This window comes from Melanostigma gelatinosum (genome assembly GCF_949748355.1).
Source record: "Melanostigma gelatinosum genome assembly, chromosome: 2".
NCBI lineage: Eukaryota > Metazoa > Chordata > Actinopteri > Perciformes > Zoarcidae > Melanostigma > Melanostigma gelatinosum.
Genome location: NC_136635.1, coordinates 30,476,284 through 30,496,872, shown reverse-complemented (window position 1 = coordinate 30,496,872; position 20,589 = coordinate 30,476,284). Strand labels below are relative to the sequence as shown.

The 20,589-nt window shown below is 43.4% G+C and overlaps 1 protein-coding gene across 4 annotated transcripts in view; it reads left to right on the top strand.

The window, feature by feature from the left end:
* tspan4a (tetraspanin 4a) overlaps window positions 1-20,589 on the top strand; it is a gene marked incomplete at its 5' end in the record, with an annotated part of 101,895 nt that overhangs the window by 47,705 nt on the left and 33,601 nt on the right. For all 4 annotated transcript variants that reach the window (XR_013772524.1, XM_079282079.1, XM_079282078.1 and 1 more), the window contains one exon: window positions 17,069-17,260. Coding sequence is in view for 3 of the 4 variants with exons in the window: in XM_079282079.1 (XP_079138205.1) it covers window positions 17,069-17,260 (192 nt within the window). The remainder of the gene's footprint in view (window positions 1-17,068; window positions 17,261-20,589) is intronic.

The following is a 20,589-nucleotide window of genomic DNA, read 5'->3' as shown; positions in this document are numbered from 1 at the left end:
TAATGATAGCAGTTTCAGATTGGAAAATAAATAGTTAATATTTTCCCAACAGATTTGAAATTGTCTTTGAAAGGCTCTGATAAATGATGAGGCCCTGGCCCCTGCTGATTGGGCCGTCACATATGAGAAAAGAAAACGCATACGTCATTCAGTCACAAGCCACACATTTTGACATTTAATTCAAAGGACTAGTCGTGAGGTCAGGACCTTAAAAACCAATTGAAACGTCAGGCAATCTTCACGGCACACTGAGCACTGCTCTGTTTCTGTACATGTATGTTGGATATATGGCGATATCTACGCAGATATAGAGAGATGTGTCGAGATATTTAGAGATTAATAGGCCTACATTCAGTCAGAAGGTGAACATTTCTGCAGTATTGATCACAAAAGCAGCCTGAAGGCCTTTACACGCCGGTGAGGTGACAACAAACAATACAAAAATACTTGCCTGTGAATATTTCACATCTTAACGATTCATACCACCTGCAATTTCTCTGGCTTTTAGGGGGAATGAATAACAGTGACCATCTGTATAAAATAAAAATGATTTGACAACGACTATGTTTGGCAAGTAAATAAAGGAAAAATATAAAAAATTCAGAACAAAAAGATCTGCAAAATGCTTCTCCAATCTGAAATCGTCTCTTCAGAACTCTGCGGTTTAATTCCTCGACGCCTCTCAAAGTCAAACTACAGCAGATTGCAAAGTGAGGTGTTGGAAGCAAGAAAAAGTAAATATGAGTATTGATCGGCATCACTGCAAACCCCCCGCAGCGGTGCTATAAAACTGAAAATCTCACTTTGAGCACCTTTTAATAGCAACAAAAAAAAAAACTGTCTGACACTTGAGACATCACACGTAACATGTAGAGAATTTAGGGATGTATTTGCAGCTGTGGAACTAGAGGTTTAATCTGGGTAATTACTTACCGAGGTAGACGGAGTGATTGGGCAGCAGGAGGGGGCTCTTTAATTGGGCAATAAGGCCCACCACTGCTTGACAGATTGATTGGCCCCTTGACATTCATGTAGCTGCGCTGATGACGCCGAGAATAGCTCAGATAAATATGTTTTATCACACCTAAGACTGGGTTTTGTAATTAATCAGAGCCCAAAAGTATTACTTTTCTCTTCTCGTGTTGTCAGTTGTTGTTGGCTTGAATACTTCGCTCTAGATCCACAAGCTGCACGCAGGTCTTTATCCATCTTTATCCATCTCAGGTCTTTATCCATCTCAGGTCTCTATCCATCTCAGGTCTTTACCCATCTCAGGTCTCTATCCATCTCAGGTCTTTACCCATCTCAGGTCTTTACCCATCTCAGGTCTCTACCCATCTCAGGTCTTTACCCATCTCAGGTCTCTATACATCTCAGGTCTCTATCCATCTCAGGTCTTTACCCATCTCAGGTCTCTATACATCTCAGGTCTCTAACCATCTCAGGTCTCTATACATCTCAGGTCTCTATACATCTCAGGTCTCTATACATCTCAGGTCTCTATCCATCTCAGGTCTCTATCCATCTCAGGTCTTTACCCATCTCAGGTCTCTATACATCTCAGGTCTCTAACCATCTCAGGTCTCTATACATCTCAGGTCTCTATACATCTCAGGTCTCTATACATCTCAGGTCTCTATACATCTCAGGTCTCTATACATCTCAGGTCTCTATCCATCTCAGGTCTTTACCCATCTCAGGTCTCTATACATCTCAGGTCTCTAACCATCTCAGGTCTCTATACATCTCAGGTCTCTATACATCTCAGGTCTCTATACATCTCAGGTCTCTATCCATCTCAGGTCTCTATACATCTCAGGTCTCTATACATCTCAGGTCTCTATACATCTCAGGTCTCTATACATCTCAGGTCTCTATACATCTCAGGTCTCTATACATCTCAGGTCTCTATCCATCTCAGGTCTCTACACATCTCAGGTCTCTATACATCTCAGGTCTCTATCCATCTCAGGTCTCTATACATCTCAGGTCTCTATACATCTCAGGTCTCTATACATCTCAGGTCTCTATCCATCTCAGGTCTCTATCCATCTCAGGTCTCTATCCATCTCAGGTCTCTATCAATCTCAGGTCTTTCAAGGTAAACTTGATAAATGAGTTAAATTCATCGGCCGAGAGGCAATAACACCAAAATTAATGTTTCTAAAACCAGTTTCGGTTTAAAGCCTGTGACCAACGCATTAACCAAACCAACTTATCCTCGTACAACGTTTCATATATTGTACGAAACGTGACTCCTAAAAGATTGTGAAATACATAGTTAGGTTTCGGAAAAGATTGTTAAGTACTTAGAACAGAAGTCAGCTGAATGATTGCTGCTTGTTGGACTGATCCAAACACCCTGTGTGTGATTTCATGACTACGTTGATTACATACGATATGATTTCGTGGGATATTTCGAGCGCATTATTTCGTATACGCTCGCTGGAGACCAGCCTGAACAAACACCTGATTGTTTTCATAAAACAAAACACTATTAAAACTGAACACTGTGTCAGGTCCTCACCAGTTTTACTGCTGCATTCAAAGCCTTTTGAATCTGCAAAGTACAACACAACCCCCCCCCCCCCCCCCTTATTTTTGTCTTTTCACCCCCGTGTTTTCTGGCCCTCCCCATTCTATTTGATGCCTTTTGAAATATTCAGCGCTAACCCTTCCATCGTATTACCTGCGTATCCAACTGGATATGCAGAAGGCTCCCATGCTACGCAGCTGCTGTGTGGGTGTGTGTGCGAGCTGGGAAAATGAGAAGAAGCTCAGAAACCTCCTTTTATATGATTCATCCTCCTTAACACGGCCCTCAATGTTTGAGGGAGAAGAGATAATGATGGGAAGAGAGGGGGGGGGAGTAAAAGAGGGGGAGGTGGTACAGAACGGGGGGGGGGGGGCTTTGGGGAATGATAATGATGAGAGCGGGGGAGGAGGAGGAGAGAGTAGAGTTAAGGGTGTGAAAGAAGGGAAAGACCAGCACAATTAAGAGACAAGGAAGTAAAATGTCAGAGGAGTCGTCTGGGAGACAGAGTGAAGGAGTGTTATGAGGTTTATAGATGGCCTCGCTCAGCTGAGGCGTGAACACACACACACACACACACACACACACGACGGTGAGAATAGGGCTGAAACTAAAGATGGTCGTCATTAAAGATATATGTTATTTTGATGATTGAATGATTATTTGTTTAGTCTACAAAATGTCAGGAGATAAATTTGAAATACTCAAAACTATTTCCAAGAGTTCAAGCCGACGGCTAGAAGTCAAAGATCTTCAATTCATGGTAGAACATGACAAACGTGGATCCTTTGAGACAATTGTGCAAAATTGTCATAATTAGCATATGAATTCTTGAGTTATGGCCCAAAACGTGTTTTTGTGAAGTCACAGTGACCTCTGACCACCAGAATCGAACCAGTTCATCCTTTAGTCCCGGTGGACGTTTCTGCCATAATTGAAGACATGTTCTCCAGGTTTTCACGAGAGTTCATGAGAGTTCACGAGACTGGAACAGATGTGAGATCACCAAAACCCAAGCAGCTCATCCTTGAGTCCATGCGGGACTTCTCTGCCAAGTCACAACGATCCAGAGATCTCACGAGAATGGGACGGACGGACAACCCGAAAACACAACGCCTCCGACTGCGATGAATAAAAACCAGGCGGCAACTTTCTGGCTCAGCTCAGAGCTGGAGGGGCACAGATCAGGTTCCGGTGTTCACCATTAATTACGTCCGCTACGGTTTCAAAATAAACTGACACTGTTTTTACACTTAACACAACTCGGCGGGTGAGGGAGGATCCCGGTGTGGGACCTCCCTCTGGGTCCGGCTGGCCTCTCACCTGTAAAGCTCACCAAGCTACAGCCGTCTGCGGGCGTCCTGTGATACTGATCCGTGCCCCAGCACACAATACCTACAGAGGGTTCTTCCTTTGTTAGCCTACAGCTCATGCATTTTTAAATCCGTCTTACTCATAGCCCCCTCATCACAATATCAATGACTGCAGAATCTCACCAAGTCTCAACACAAGCTTCCCCACATTTCCGGTCATGGAGAAAACAAATCAATCAAACTGTGGAACGCTAGATGTACCACGGCAACAGATCAGACGGTTTTAGACGCGATCAAACATTCACCCACTGGCCTCTGAACAACAGATCCTCCTGTTGCATACACTAAACTTCTGATGCTCTGTTTCTGTATCTGTTTTTGTGCATTACACACAAATTGTGTATTTCTTTTATAAAGTGTAGGTTATTCAAAAAAAAAAAAAAAAAGAGAGAGAAGACAAACCACTGCACCTTTGTTTTTTTCTGTTTTGGTTAAAAACAGTTTTGTGTTTTTGCAGAACGAATGACAAACAGATCGAGTTCTCTGACAAGACTTGGACTCTCATGCGAAAAAGCCCCCCCCCCCCCCGACCGCCACACAGATCTACATCACGACCCGCAGAATCATCCGGTACGACCGCAGGTCCTCGGAAACCGGCCGCGAGATTCACGAGGGGCCGCCCGCTCTCCGATTGGCCGAGCCCACCGATCTATTTTGTTACCACTCTTACGCTTTGTTGACCCACTCTGATCAGTTCCATCTCGCTGCCCCCCCCCCCCCCCCCTACATCCTATGCCTCCTCGTCGGTTTGTTACTCCCCCGTCTCCCTCTCTGCCCTCCTTACTCCCCACCTCTCTATTTCCATTAATAATTTGTAACGCCACTCTGGCTCTGCAGGGCGGCTCTCATTGGTCTCTCCTGCAGTTCTGATTTGTTATGCCGCTGCCAGTCGCTCGTTCACATCTCATTGGTCACTGTCCGCCGAGCTTTCTATTACCCTCTATCTGGCCTTCCTCCCTCGTTACCCCCTCCCCGCCCCCCTCGTTGTTTGATCTCATACTTTCGCTGTCAGAGATCTGTTTTTTGCCCTGCTGCCGAGGTGTTGTTCATCAGCGGAGAACAGGAAGGCTGCGAGTCGTGTGAGGCCAGCAGCTTCAGTTTTGTCCACATTTCCTTTCGGGGGGTGGAATTATTTAGTCAGTGTTGCGCGCGCACACACACACACACACACACACCACACACACACACACATTTCCTTTTCCATCTGTCATTAGTATCACCTGAATGCACCAGAAGGCTGCCTGGGAACATGGGGCCATTATTGGGGAACAGAGAAGGCATGAGCTCTGTGAAATACGGCAACGCCGTTTTTCCCCTGTCAGGTGTGACGACTTTCTGGAAATACCAAATCACGACAAAATCATCTCGACTTTGAAGTCACTCTGACACACAGGCGAACCACTTCCTGCTGAATGTTAACTAGCAGGAGGTGACTTTAAAAGATCGTATCTTTAAAAAGTGAGTTTCAAAAAGTTCTTCACTAAAAAAAACTGTTAAATCATCATTCGTCAACCTCTCATGTGCTTACAGATATTCGACAGGACGGAACCTCCGCTTTAGAGAAGAGAAGACCTCTTTGACACGCTCAAAGTGAGACCGTCCTAACCCCAAAAACACCGACAGCACCATTTGGTTCTTCAAACACTTGAAGAAATTATCTCCCGAAGTCGAGAGATTGACGACGTCCTTCAGTGGCAAAGGCAGAAACAGTGTGACATTGTTGCAAAAAAAACAACGAATCTTTCGTTCTCGTCTCGAGGAAAAGTGGCACCGCGAAATAAACGTGTGCGTCTCGAGAAAGCGATGGTGGTGGGAACGAAATACTTGAAGGGGAAAGAGACTTTGGAGCATTAACCAGGCGGCCACCTCCGGTTCTACAGAGTGCAGCCGTGGAACACACCTTTACCTCAGTCTGCCGGTCCGGCTGTTGAACACGGGGGTGGATTTGTGCTGCAGCGATGCGTCCGTCCCACGGGAGCCATTACGGCTGCTGATTGCTCTGCTCTGTCGTATAAAGGGGGAGGTATACGAGGGCCTTTTATAGCAGCAGGTGCACCTTAAAGTGCAAACACCGCTCCCTCCCGATGTCCACAGACTCCACAGGCGTTAGCTCCAATTGTTAAGTTAAATTATCTTCTCTTCGTGGGCATGCTCGATCAAGATCTAAACATGTTTCTCGTCGTTTTTTCTCTATTTATTTTTTGCTCCTGCAGGACGTTTTGTGACAAACGTTGCACATGAAGAACATGAAGGCAGACGGACACATAGATGTCTTCATGAGAGCCTCTTCCTTAATATATCATAAAATCTATACTTCTTCATCCGTTAATATGAAGACAGGTCCTGTATCTCACTGCAGCAGTTCAGCTGGGAAAGTCACTCGCCTGCTTGATGCAGTGAAGCAACAGGATGCTTATAATGAGGCACATATTGTGTATTAATGTATTTATAGAATACAGCAGGAAGTGTGTGGTGTCCTGGGATCTCTCGGGATCTGAACACGGCTTGGATGCTCAAAAACACATTTATAACAGGGCTCTGCTGAAGAGGTTAACGCTTTTTAGAAACTTAGCTGTTCAGTAAGTTTAACTTTTCAAAATGATTTTATGTTATTGATGTCATGATTGCCTGATTGCTTCGGCATCAATTTATGTAAGGAATGCATTATGCATTTCCCATAAGCACTTGCAGGTAATGTGCTCTGCTCGGTCCCATTATAAGGTGTTGGATTTGTTTGTGTCAAACAGTATGAAGGCTTATCATCAAAGGTCTGCAGCTTAAGTGTGAGTCAAGTGTGTTTTCTACTTTCCTAAGTTATTTTTACGTCACATATTGATCCAAATTAAAGCTACAAATGGTTGTTCTTCTTTGGTAACAAATCCTGTTCCTCAATCACCAGACTTTTAATGTTTGTTTTATTTTTCTGCTGCATTCCATTTGAGCTGAGAAGTCGGAATTTCCAAATTCGTAACTGGAAAACAGCTTTAAGTCGAATTTCTGACCCGGAAAGTCGAACAAACCGCACCAACCCCGACCTCAGAATCCAAGATGGCTGCTCCGCGCATTCACAGTAAAAAAAAGCTGTCGTAACTTCACACTTCAGTCTCATTAAATCAGTCACGCAGGTCTATCCAACTCCTACGTGTGAACATGTTGCTCCGGTGTTTGTATGTGCACAACACCACGCTGATGTGTCGTTAACAACTGCTAATGCTAATCATAGCTAACATGGCTGCAGCAGACCGTAACGTTTTCTGACATGTTGCACTTTGGTTTGACGTGATTCCCAGCAGCATGAATTGCACCTGAAGTGCATCTTATAAGTGATACATATACGAATAGAAGTGCAAAAAAACAACCTTATAATAGCCCGTTAGCGCTGGTGATACCTGCTACCTCAGGGCGTTAAAGCTATCATGAAGACGAAGGAGATCTGTTCTGCAAATTAGATCTCTCTTCTTGACGTTTGTGCATACCTTCGTTATTATGCACCTGTCCTGAGGGAGCTTTGTGTACTTATGTGCATATAACAAACTGACTGGCGCGCACACAGAACCTGTCCTCAAATGAGGCCACATTAAGACCAGACAACACTCGAGGGGGCCGGGGACAGAGTAATTTACTTTAATATCATTCCCCTGTAATGAATTCAAAAATGGCTGCTCCGAAATTGAGGACGTTTTCAAAAAATAAGAGCCTTGATGATTTGAAACTGAATCACCAATTTAGGCTGTGAGAAAGCAATCGCTGCAGGTCAAACGACACGACTCCTCTCCCTTATTCTGAAGTTATTTACTCAAACCGAAAAGTGTGATAAGAAACAAAAGTGTTCCTACACAGCTGGTAGTGTGCTGTTCAGGATGTGCACATGTACAACGTGTGATTTACGGGGCGGTTTTAGCGCCTGTCGTTAGGGAAATAAGCAGAATCATATTAGCCGTGTGAGAGAGCCGGTCCCTCCACTCTGATTTTTAGAGATTTATTGATTACCCTTTTCAGAGTCCCTTCCTCCCCCTCCCCCTCCCCCTTCCTCTCCCCCGGGTCTTCTCTGCTCTCAACCAGTTTATTTGTAGGGTTTTGTTGAGGGCAGTGTTTTCAATGTGCTGCAGACTTTCAGTGACCCGTTGTCTCTCAAAACATCATTCCAGAGTGCACCAAACATCGGCGTAATGGAGGGAGAGCGCGACGGCAACAAGCTCTATAATGTCTTGTATACCCTCCTCCTCCTCCTCTTCCTCCTCCTCCTCCTCCTCCTCTTTTAGTCTTCAGAAATGCGCCATCATGTCTCGTGCTGCTGCACTTTGAACAGAGTTCAAATGTAAATGCAGGATGAAACAAAAGAGAAAAGAGCACCTATAGATCGTGTTTGATGATGACTGTGTTTAGAATATGAATGAACGCGGGGACGGACACAGGGAGAGGTATTGGAATTCATTAATATGTCCATTATTATTTGGATTAATCGATTCGTAATCGGATGAAAAAAACAGGTTATGTCTTATAAAATGATATTTACAAATTTTCTCATTTTATTCTTACCGGTCCGTTTTGTTTATTTTACCTGTGTATTTGAGCACATTCTGTCTTTTAATTGTCATTGTAAATGTGTTACTTTTCTAAAAAAGTGCTCTATAATCATCATTATTGTTGTTATTATTGTATTTGATCAGGTATTAGTTTCAGTTGAGAAGATTTAAAGGATTAACTGGAACTCCGCGTAGCGTTGCCTTGTAGACCGTTTCAACAGAATTGCGTTGCTAGGTAACAGTTTTTTACTTCCTGTCAGCTGATGGTCTTCACTTACACATGGGGCACATTTTAAATGTCAACGCTCATAACTGTGTAATAACAGTCCATTACTGCAGTGTCTCTGCGACCTGATTCGATCTTATTGGCATCTGCTAAACCTTTTACAGGTTAAACTTAAAAAACAAGCGTAAAGGACGAACACGCCTTCCGTAGGGTTTTTCTTTTTCCGTTCGTGACGGAGTGGGAAGATGACGGCGGGAGGCTTTACACCACTGGGGAGGCTACACGGCAACATGTCTCTGTTTCCGCGAGTGTGAGAGCTGCTGGAGTGAGATGTTATCACCGAACAGCAAAACACCTGAGGGGGCCTATCGCACTGTTATCACACTGCAGCCTCCTAGATCGCAAGATATTTTAAGTATCCGAGTACAGATGGATTTTTTTGCAATTCTGTGTCGAGCACGGACAGATAATTCAGCGAAGATGCTGCGCGCCCCAGCAGAGCAGCCGAGGTTAAAAAGAACGGATGTAGTTACTAGGAAATGGCGGCGTGACTTCACAGTGAGAGGCAGATTCATTCCTCTCCGCCCACGACTGACGTGTTGCTGCGGGTTCTGGATGGGCAACAGACACCTGCAGTGTTCTGGAATTTACCGAGCTTCCCTCCTGTGTGGATTCAGCAATGAGTGTCTGAACGTAGTTTCAGGGTTGAGATTTCATTTGGATGATGAGCACAATGTAATCACACACACGCAGCACCTTGGGAATAAGCTACCAGCAGCACAGTTTGACCCGCTGGGTTAAATACATTTTGATTTACATACTGGGGAGAAATTTAAGTGGATTATTTTTCCGGAGGCTCATAAGTCAGAGGCCCAGTAGTAGCTCTTGTAAATTCTGATGTAATTCAATTTTTTTACTTTTGTGGCACTCTTCCGAGGTGTCGATGGGAGCCACATTTAAGTACCTGACGCAGTGTAAAATGCACTAAATGGAAAGAGAAAAGTGGGAGCTGGGACGCGAGGGACTTTAAATCGGATTGCTCTGTTGGGGTCTGACCAAATGGCTGCAACATGTGCTGTGAACAAAGAGAATCAGGCCTTCCCTTTTGCAAGCAAAGGTTTCATCCCGATTGTGGTTTGATGAGAGCAAACCTCCTCTGAAGGAATTTCACACTAGGGTGTGAATTCCCCCCCCCCCCCCAAAAAAACTATGGTTCCTGAAGTCACCTGAATGCACCGCTGCAATCTCATTGGCCGAGAGCCAAGAGACCCCAGGACCCCTGTGGTGCAACCACTGTCCAACAAAACTGCTGCAGATCACACCTCAACGCTTTTTCCCTTCGACCGTCGTCGAGCTAGGGAGCACACAAACGCTCTCTTCCCTCTGGACTTCGTCCTGGGACCAGAAGAGGCACCGGGCCCTTCTCCCCCCCACCCCCCCCTCCAGCATCACGCTGCCGACGCAGCCACGAGGCCTCATCAAACCCTCCGGCAGGAAGACAAGGACGAACCCCCTCTCTCCGCCGACGACTACCGGGAGGAACGAAACGACGTTACCTCAGCCGACGTTCACCCACAGGCCTCATCAACCACTCCGGCAGGAATATTGCTAAACTTCGATTGACTGCCCAAAAACTGCACAAACTTTAACAAAGAGATGTGTCTTTATGTAGCATCTAGTCACTTATAGTAAGATGCCGATTGAAAGAATAGGCATCAGGGTCCTTTAAGGTTCCAACAACTGTCAAACATCTGCACAATCACGAAATATTTAATATTCAGGAAGTAACAGAAAGTGAAAGAGCTGTGGGCAAAGATTCACCCCAGACACTTGTTCAATTAATTATTAAAGCACATAAAAACCAGCGACACTTAATGCCTTTTCTTGTGCTGATGGGGAACTATCCAACTACTGTTTAAAAAACGCACTTCATAAATACAGCAGGGACTAAAACATCATTTGAAGAAATTGATTTTCACGGAGACTTCTGCTGAAACTCTTACGGTTTTATTGTTTTGGAGTTTTTCTACATGCTTGTAATTCATGCTGTTCATTTGTCGTTACATAATTAATTCACGGCAACTTTACTGAACTCTATTACATCACAGTTTCTGTTTTAAACCCACTTAACGGGGAGCTTATTGCATCAGTATAATATTAGTGCAGAGGCTGTTTGATTGTATGACGCTGGCTTTTTATTTCATTTTATCACACCAACTCTGCAAATGAAAGAAGATCAGATTTGTGTGATGGATGAAGCATTGAGGGGCTGAAATGGATTAGTGAAACCAGCATACTGTCAGAGGAATGTTCAGATATTCAGCACACGCCCACATCAGGTACAACCCACAGTAAGTGCGGCATTTAAGACAGCGCCAGATGCCACCCATAAAACACGATGCATCTTAGATTTGTGCCTTTCTCTCATGGGGGATCAAACAGACGTGACCTGACAGCACACTCCTTCACATAATATCATAGTTCATAGTTACTGGCAACAGAAATCAGAGTGGGGGAAGTTTTTGAGCAGTTCTCTGCGACGGTGCGACGAGGTTACCAGAAATACAACCCGCAGTAAATCAGTGTATCGCTGCACAGCTGTGGTTAAAGTGTGTCCGGACGCACCCATAAACACATCCAGCAGTGGTGTGATGGTGAAGGGACCACCCCTTGGAGAACACTAATACATCACTGCAGCAGGGAGAGAAGTGCACTACAGGAGGTCAGCAAGAGCAGCAAAAACAACCTGACAAAAACAACCTCCTTAAAGGTTGTCTGTATGACACTCGGATCATTAATATAGCCGCAAACAACTGTTAGCGATGTAAAGATAGGGCGGCTTAATGTCTACCTGAGCAGAGAATGAAGTCGCCCTTCCTCTGTGCAACGAATCCTCAGACAAAGGTTCGTATAATATCTCATGAAAAGGTTTCAAACAGGAACATGAAAGGTGGCTGTTTTGGCGGTCTTTATATTTCCTCGTCCGTGATTACGTGGATAACATTCAAAATCATTTATTTGGATATCTACGAATTAGAATTGGGAAAACAAAACGGGGAGGAAGACAAACCTCCTATAGGAGATATTAAAGTATCTCTAAGCTTTCCCGCCATGAATTGCCAAATTCTGGCAAAGCAATTTAATGTCAGAGAAGATCAAATAAGAGATTTGTGGGATGAGATTTGTGTGTCCCTTGACAAATATCTTCATATGATTAGTTGATACATTTTTAATACCTTTAAAAAAAAAAAAAGTACTCCAAAGCCTTTGAATTGCAAATAGTTTGGAGAGTGACAAGATTATGGATGAGTTGTGACAGGTTTATGTAAATCTCACCAAACACCAAAGAGTTTTTTTAAATACAGAATTTAATTTGAGTGTCTGAGGTTTACAAAGCAACTTGAACTTCTTCCTTGATGTTTGTCAAATGTTCAAAAAGAGTAAAACTGGTTCATACTTTCATGTCATATTCAGCAGATTTAAAACAGCAGATTTTTTGCCTTTCGCATCACTGATGGAAACATAATAGTGTACCTCCAGATCAAAGAGGCATGAATGCATTTCTCTGGTCCATTATTGACTCTTGGATTTCGGGCTCAGTCATGTGAGACCATTTCCATCACATGATGCATTGTTCCTGCTGCCACCAGAAGGAGGTTTTTGTTATTTCTCCTCTCTTATGACAACTTGTAAAAAACGACTGTCAAAATGAACAGATGTGGGGGAAATTGGGCGTAGCATTAGCTGTGAATTCATTCAAATAAAAAATGGATGGGGGGGGGGGGTGTAGTTTTGAATGAGTTGAAATGGATTCATTTGTCTTTTCAAATGAGCTGCTGGTGTGAAACTTGATTGGTGTTAATTACCTCCCATAGATTTAGGAAGCAAGTCATGCACTGACAAAATATGCAAGGTTTTCAATTACCAATTTCATTTTGATAACATATGTTCAGCCACATTTACTTAAAGATGTTCTAACATCTCCACACTTTCAGGAATGATAATCTAGGAAACTGTTGAATTATTTATTTAGAGTTTTAAACATATTAAGGACATAAAAACGGTGGAATGAACCAAAGAAATACGGACCGTGTGTTTGGTTTGTTTAACTGTAACAATGCATAGGCTGCTAAAACCACCAACACACAGCAAATGACCTCACTGTCCTCAATGATGACTTTGATCTTTCCTGAATGATAACCAAGCAGTTCCCTAAATTGAACCAGACTTCAATGAAGGGGGCAGATCAGAAAGTGTTTACGCGAGTCTATTTGAAACATTCAGCCTTTGAGAATGTGTGGTTTCTAGCAGGAAATATTCAGAGCTCGCTTTTTTTGGACGCTGTGAAGAATCAATCAGTTTGCTTCAGCCACAATCTGCAGCCACATGGAAGAGAGTTTGAAGTTGGCAGCCCAGTCTTGCAGGCGTGTGTGTCTGGGTGAGGATAGAAATAAAATGTCAGATGAAACATTTACCAAATGAAACATGTCGACCCTCAGAAAGGACACAGGAAGGCCTTGGGCTACACGCAATAATACCTAAACTAGCATAAAAACATCAGCAATGCAAGTTTAAATTTGAATTCATCACTGATTTGTCTGTATGCCAATCAATCAATCAATCACTGTGTTATTATCAAGGCTGTTGCTGTGACGCTTGCGGCTCTTCCTGATAGAAGCAGTCAGTACGCTAACGGTTAGCTGTCATGTGGAAGAGAAAGTATTTTCTAAGGAGCTCACAACTCCCTTCATAAAGTACTCAGCAATGAAAGTACTGCATTCTGCACACACTGCAAGGGAACATTTTGGAGGCTCATGGTGGAAATGCAAAAAATAAAAGATCATATTACGCGATGGCAATATACAATAGCAGGCCTATGGTACGTGCATAACCGCACACATAAGGGTCCTGCTTCAGGGGTTTGAAAATACACTACCAGAGATTTGAGAATAACTTTGTTGGAGATGAATCATTCAGCATTAAAAAACTTAAAGAAGTGTGACAAAGCCCTGTCGGAATTGTGACTGTTTAAACTGATTAAAGAAGTAAACAGTGTGACGTTGTTGAGCAGCTAAAGTCTGCAGATGGAGGACCGCAGTGTTGGCTGGGTCAACAAAACGTTGGATTTTGAGTCAGTAGAGCCGGCAGTCAGTGTGTTTAACCAAGAAGTTGTTTCAACCTAAAATATGATCTTTTTCCCAACCCTAACAAAGTCATTTTTGCACCTGAAATGAAACTTAATCTTTGGCTTGAATGGGATGTTCTGATAAGGAACGGTGCATTTTCAATAAAGGACTTTGGCTTTACAAAACATACGTTCATGAGATCACCTTAATCCCCTGATTAATGCTGTAACGTTTCTTTTTTCTCTTAGTGTTGGAATTATAAAGAGGAAGAAAAGCACAATCGTCATTAGTAGATACATGATCGTGATATATCTATATCTTTAAGCCCTTATCTTTACAGGCAGCTGTGGCTCAGGAGAAAGAGCGGGTTTAATCACAAGGTTGGCGGATACCGATACGAGTGCTGATCTGATACCGGCGTTTAATTAATAAGCCGTATGTCTCACGGTGTGGAAGGGACTGTTATCTCTTTGGGCCCAATGGCATCATGTGACGGCACGAGCCTTTGCAGATGACACGTGAGCTCCGAGCCCGCACACATGCGTTTGTTGTTTGTTGTTATTCTACAAAACGACAAACAACAAACAATATGTACTGTGAAGAAGCAAGACGACAACGAGTTCAACCGATAGAATGCCATAAACCAACCGACTCAACGCTCAGGAGGGATTGGATTTTTCTGTAAACTCATATTCATGGCCTACTTTATTTTACCTTTGTAAAAACCCTGTAAATTAATAAGTCAAGTGGTAAATGCATTAAAAAGAAACAAAGGTTGAATATCCTGTCAACTATATGATTTGGCTGGAAAATATACGGGGAGCTCATGACTGCAGCGAGATCAGAGCATTGGTAGTCGCGTACTTCATTCAAACATCCAGCTGTGTTGCACATCGCGAGCCCAGGAGTCGAGTACATCGATGGCACATGTATATTTAATCGGGGAAGCGTTCAGAGAGGCTTCCTTTCACAGCCACATCAACATCATAGCAATGTGGGTATTTCTGCGCCAACTTTTTGTGATGTTTCTGATGCAATAAAAGGCAGTTTAGTTGTCAGGTATTTATGCTCTCTGACTGGGCCTCGTTTCAATCAGCGGCCAGAGGCTCTGCTCCAAACTCAGACCTGCTGTGAGAAGAGGAGGCAGTCCAGATGGCGCCATCAATTAAAACTCTGCAAATCGGTGGGACTGTAAAGATTTAAACTGCTGGGTTTTTAAACCAGCTGTGATCGTCGTGAACGTAAAACTCCCCGTAAAAAGCTGCTACATTGAAGGAACGTCAATACAAACAAGACCACTTTTTGGAAACCGTGATGATTAGAAGTTGCTCGAATTTCGTCCCGAGCGTGGAAATAGAATAGGAGGAGAACGGCCAAGTGACGGCTGGTTGCCTGGAAAATAATCCGTGAAACAGTCCCGCTGTCAGTCATTTTGATTCTTGACAATAACACGATATAAAATGTTAGTTAGTGAGATTTAGAGGTGCTCGTTGGCGGATTTTGTTATCTTTTGTTACGACAGAGTCAGGATAGCTATCTTTATGCTATGCTAAGCTAACTTGCTGCTGGGTGTAGCTCAAAGAAATAGAATAGGAGTTGAGCAGAAAATGAACAGTTTCCCGTCGTCTGTTGACGAGTAAAAGAAAATGCAGAGTGTTAGTTTTTATGGCCGCAGCTCCCCAGAAAGAGAGCGGACGAAGCTCTGGAGACGGATGGTTGGCTAGTTAGCTTGTCCCTCTCTGGAGTGGAGGGACCGTGAGACCCAGCGCTGCTGCTACTGTGTATAGCACTAAAGTCGATCAGTAACGGTCACCGCGACAGCCCAACAATCATCTCTTCCCAATATTGTCCTGTCTGAATAAAGTGTTAAGTAACCACAGCACAGTTTGTCTAACTTGACGCCGTGTAAGACCAGCTGCTCCAACACAACAAAACACAACAAATGATCTTCATCGGCCGATGTGGATCGGAAACGAGCGGCAATTGGTATCGGCGGCAAAAAAGCGTGATCGGGAATAAAAGTAAATCGGTGATACAATCTGAACCGTGAGGTTTATGAGCCATTGCACCCCTATTCAACAGATGGATGAAGCCAGCAATGAATTGATAGCAGTGTTTTATAAATTCTATGTATACGGATATACACAATTACAGGAGATCGGTACAGGAAAAGAAAATGTTTCTGGTTGATAACGTCTTGTAGATTTGAAGGAGGATATCTGTAGATATTGGTCATGTTGTTATATCCTCTCCTCCAATGAGCTCAAGAATCTGCCCTCAAAATGTTCACCAGCATCAATTCCCAGCGTTCCCTTTCCTTGATCCCTCGCCCTTCTCACTGCGTCTTCATTACAGAGCACACTCTGGAGCGTAATAAGGGCGCATTGCGACCCAAAGACGCTTCATCTGCACGCCGCTGAAACCGCCCGGCCGAGTTAGACAGTGAACAGAAACCTGCCTCAGTGAATGGAGCCGCACCGCACGACAGCTTATTTCAAATGTTCGCCTTGCCCTACTTCCAGAGCTCATTAAATGAGATCTCGTGTTCAGGCTGGAAATAGAAAGAAAAGTTGGAGGCGAGAAACAATGTTTGTATTTAGCCATGTCAATGTTATTGCCTCTGGGAGATCTGGCACGTGGCCTTAGTGCGAGTGTGTGTACCACGGATGCGTCTGATAATCCTTTCATATATTTGTCACACTTTTTCAGTATCATTCTGTGGCTCTGAAGGAAAACCTGCTGTGATTATTTCGGAAATTCAAAAGAAGGAAAAACAGGATCTTTGGACTCCGAAGAGAGCAGCTGGATTCTTCAAACATTGCTCTGACATATCAAACACCTGACCTCTTTAGTGAAGGTGTTAATTAGCCTAATGTCACGACTCAGTGTGATTAATGGGAAAATCATACTTCTTTTTCTTTGAAATGTTCAATGATGTTAATTAGCATAATGAGGAAACGTTGTTAACCCATGCAGTTGATCTTCTTTCGCAACTTGTGTCATGTGTCCATTGATACCGTGTGAACCAAACCATAGGTGTGAAGGTATGGGGTCAGATCAGTCTCAATCGGACTGATCTGACCAATTGTTCCAATCCAATTGTTGCAGCTTTTCTCGAGTTTTTGTTTTTCTCCTCCTCAAACTTTCTTGTAAAAAAACCCGAAAGCCACAACAATTCTGCAGATATCCTCATGCCCCCACCGTGTTTGACCGTGTTTCTGTTCACGGTGAGTTTGATGGTGTTGTTGCGTCACTGACCCCTTTTCTCTGTGTTTCCTCTGCAGTTGGGAGGATGTGGCATACTGGGAGTGGGAGTCTGGCTCTCAGTCACCCAGGGAAACTTCGCCACCCTGTCATCATCCCTTCCCTCCCTGTCGGCGGCCAACTTGCTCATCGCAGTGGGGACCATAATCATGGTGATTGGCTGTTTGGGCTGTGTGGGGGCCGTCAAAGAGAGCCGTCCGCTGCTGCTGACGGTAAGTTATTAACCAGAAAGCTGTTCTGATGCCGTCGCTGACTTTAGACACAAGGCTGCATGTGTTGATGTCACGTTCTCATATTACATTTAGTTGTTGTTTGCAGGGCAAATAACATCACTAACATTTGATAAAGTAAATAAGCTTTGAGTTTCTGTCCCCCTCTATCACTCATTTACACACGCTGGTGATTCAGCCTGTATTTACTGTGAACAGCTGCTGTCAGAGCGAGCTTCACTGTGGAAAAGTCTTCCATTCTACATTTGATGTTTGTATTTTATTTTCATGCCACTTTCTACTTCTACTACAATTTAGAGGGAAGTGTTGTACTTTTTACTGCAGTACAATTATCTCAGCTCGTACAGCCTGAATAATTAGTTGTCTGGCTGATAAGTTGATAAATTAATTGGCAACTATTTTGATAATTTAAGTCATTTTTTGTGCAGAAATTACACTATTTTTTGTTGTTTCCAGCCTCTCAAATGTGAGGATTTACCTATTTTTCTTTCAATTATTTGAATCCATTTATGTATAATTGTGATGTGACTGAATACTTCCTCCACCGCTGCTTTAAACACTGATGTGTTATGTTTATACATTGAACTGGCACATTCAGACTTCTGACTCAACAGCCACAGAGCTAGCTGCCAGCTGTCTGAAAATGATGTGATGTGACGCCAAGTCGTTTATCTATCTATAGGAACACACTCTGTCCTTTCAAACATCAAAAATACGAGCAGAGCCTCCTTTGAGCGAGTTTAAATAGAACAGACGCGGGAAGAGTTTTCCTCTGTGGTTCATTGGCAAACCAACAGAATTAACATTATTTAGCTGCAGCTGTTTCAATCCACATAAACTAATAAAAATATTCCCCTTCAGCTCGTTAAAACAGTGTTGTATTTGTAAATAATGGTGTATGGGAGATATAGAGAGATATATAGAGAGAGAGAGAGAGAGATAGATAGATAGATAGATAGATAGATAGATAGATAGAGAGATAGAGAGATAGATAGAGAGATAGAGAGATAGATAGAGAGATAGATAGATAGAGACTCCCTAATACGCAAATCGAGTCAACAGGAAGAGCTTGACATGAAATATTGTGCTGCTCTAATCTACACACATTTTGCTCTGATTTCAAACGGCGCATCCCTGATGAAGTGTGAATCCCGGATGCTTAAAAGTTTGGTAATTATTTTGATAAACAAGCTCATGTAATCAAGCACCGACGCTGCACAGCATTCATCAGAAAGAAGAATTCCGTGTGGGAAAAAATATATAAATTATCATTGGAAATAACGACACAGCTGGGTGAGCAATTATGAGCTCTGTGGGAATGAGTCAGTGTCGATCGTTAGCGTGATCCATGGGATTTTGCCCACAGTGACCAGACCGATTCCTGCGCTGCGTCAATGTAGTGAGTGCGCTTTGATGAGTGAGAGCAGCCCGATCCTCATGGAGATTAGAAAAGACTCTTCTCTTCAAATGTCAGGGCTAATTAGCATGCTGATGGCCGCGAGATATTTGAGGACTTAATGTTGCGATTCGTGGTGGCAAAAGTATTACTTCTTTTAGTGAATCTTGTGATTTGTAGCCACAAACTACTGCTAATGTTTTTGCAATTCTGTTATCTGGATTTTCAAAGACATGTTAGACGTTAAATGACTGAAAAACGTCCTGTTCCTTGTGTAAGCTTCAGTCTTGATTGAGTAATGCAGCAGTTTTTGTACAAAGTTACCGAGTGAAATGTTGGTTTGCAATGTTAATGTGGAAACGAGCTCTTAAAGGCCCTGAAGACCCATTTTCCGCTTCACACAGAGATGAAAACACTATTTTCTGCCAAGTTACAACAATAGAATTTCAAAACGAGGCTTTAGACGGGAAAGCGTAGTTCATTTTCTGCAAAGACGATGTCAGCTGAGATTTCAAAAAGATTTTAAATGTTTTGGCTGAATATTTAGATGATTTCAACCGTGTGGATACGTCGCAAGATTTCAGAATGAGGCTATTTTGAGTGAACAGACAGACCGGATCAAACGAACGGTCTGAGGGTTCTTTCCATAATGTTGTCAGGCGCTTATGATAGCAATCTGAGCCTGTAGGTGGCAGAAAACGAGCACTTTAAGTCAACATACATTGGCGTACCGGCTCGTTTAGCGGCTGCTGTCTGCAGCATTCTCCTTCAATACCGGACCAATTTCAAACATTGAGGTCTTCACCTAGACACAAAAAGATCAGGAAATAGGGTCCAGGTTGAAAAACATCAAAGACCCTTTAAAATGAAAAAGAAAGCAGACATTTTATCATTTAAGTATCATTTAAAATTGGTAATAAAATCCAATACCCTGTCCTTTTAAGTTAACAATAAGAGCCTTTTTGATGACACTGAATTTCTCCGAAGTTCAATTTCAACCAGGGTTTATGGGTTATTAAAGTCATGTTTCACACCAGTGAGTTCAGACAGTCAATAGTCGTGCACGTCAAAGGGTACATGGGGGGTGTGACCGAATCTGCCCGCAAATTAGTCAGAGAGGTGAGGTAACTGTGCTGGAAATGGAAGCTCCCTCTTACGTGGGTCTCAGATATAGAACCTGTAAAAAACGATTCGATCCGCCATATGAAGGGAACGCGGCTATCGCCTCGAGGGCTACTCTCCATAGACGCTCAAGGCTGGAAAGATCCCATCAAGGTATTGATTTGGGAGGGTGCTGATGGACTGTGGGCCTGACTGCCTCACCAGCCACCACACAAAGAGCCTCTGAAGCTTTCACACTGCGTGGAAGAACACAAAGGATTCAATCCCTGTGCCTGGACTTTGACTGTAGTTCTCATCCCAAGGCCCTGCTGAGTCATCAATCTCCGCTAAACAGGGATATCAGCACTGCTGGCCGAACAAGTCACCACATAAATAAGAGTTGCATACAAGGGCGCCGTCTGCAGTGCACACATTTTCATAATGCGTGCAGTGTGCATTCAGTCTTCAGTGGCCAATAAAAGGTGCTGTTCTTCAGATACATTAACGTCTACTTAAACGGGGAGTAAATATCACAATTCACCAGTGACTAATTGCAACGCTGCTTCCGGTGGTACGAACCTGTAAACACAAACATGGACACAGTTGAAGACGAGCCCAACCCCGAGAAGCTCTCGTCTGGTCCTCGAGAATCGGTGTCCTGCAGGTTTTTGTTCCCCCCTGAAGGCTTCAGTTAGATACAGACCAGCTGTGGCTCATTATCTCTCACATTACAAACACTGTAATGGAACAAAAAGCTGCAGGACACCGGTCCAACGCGACAGGAATTTAGAGGTCTTAAAGGACCACTTTACTG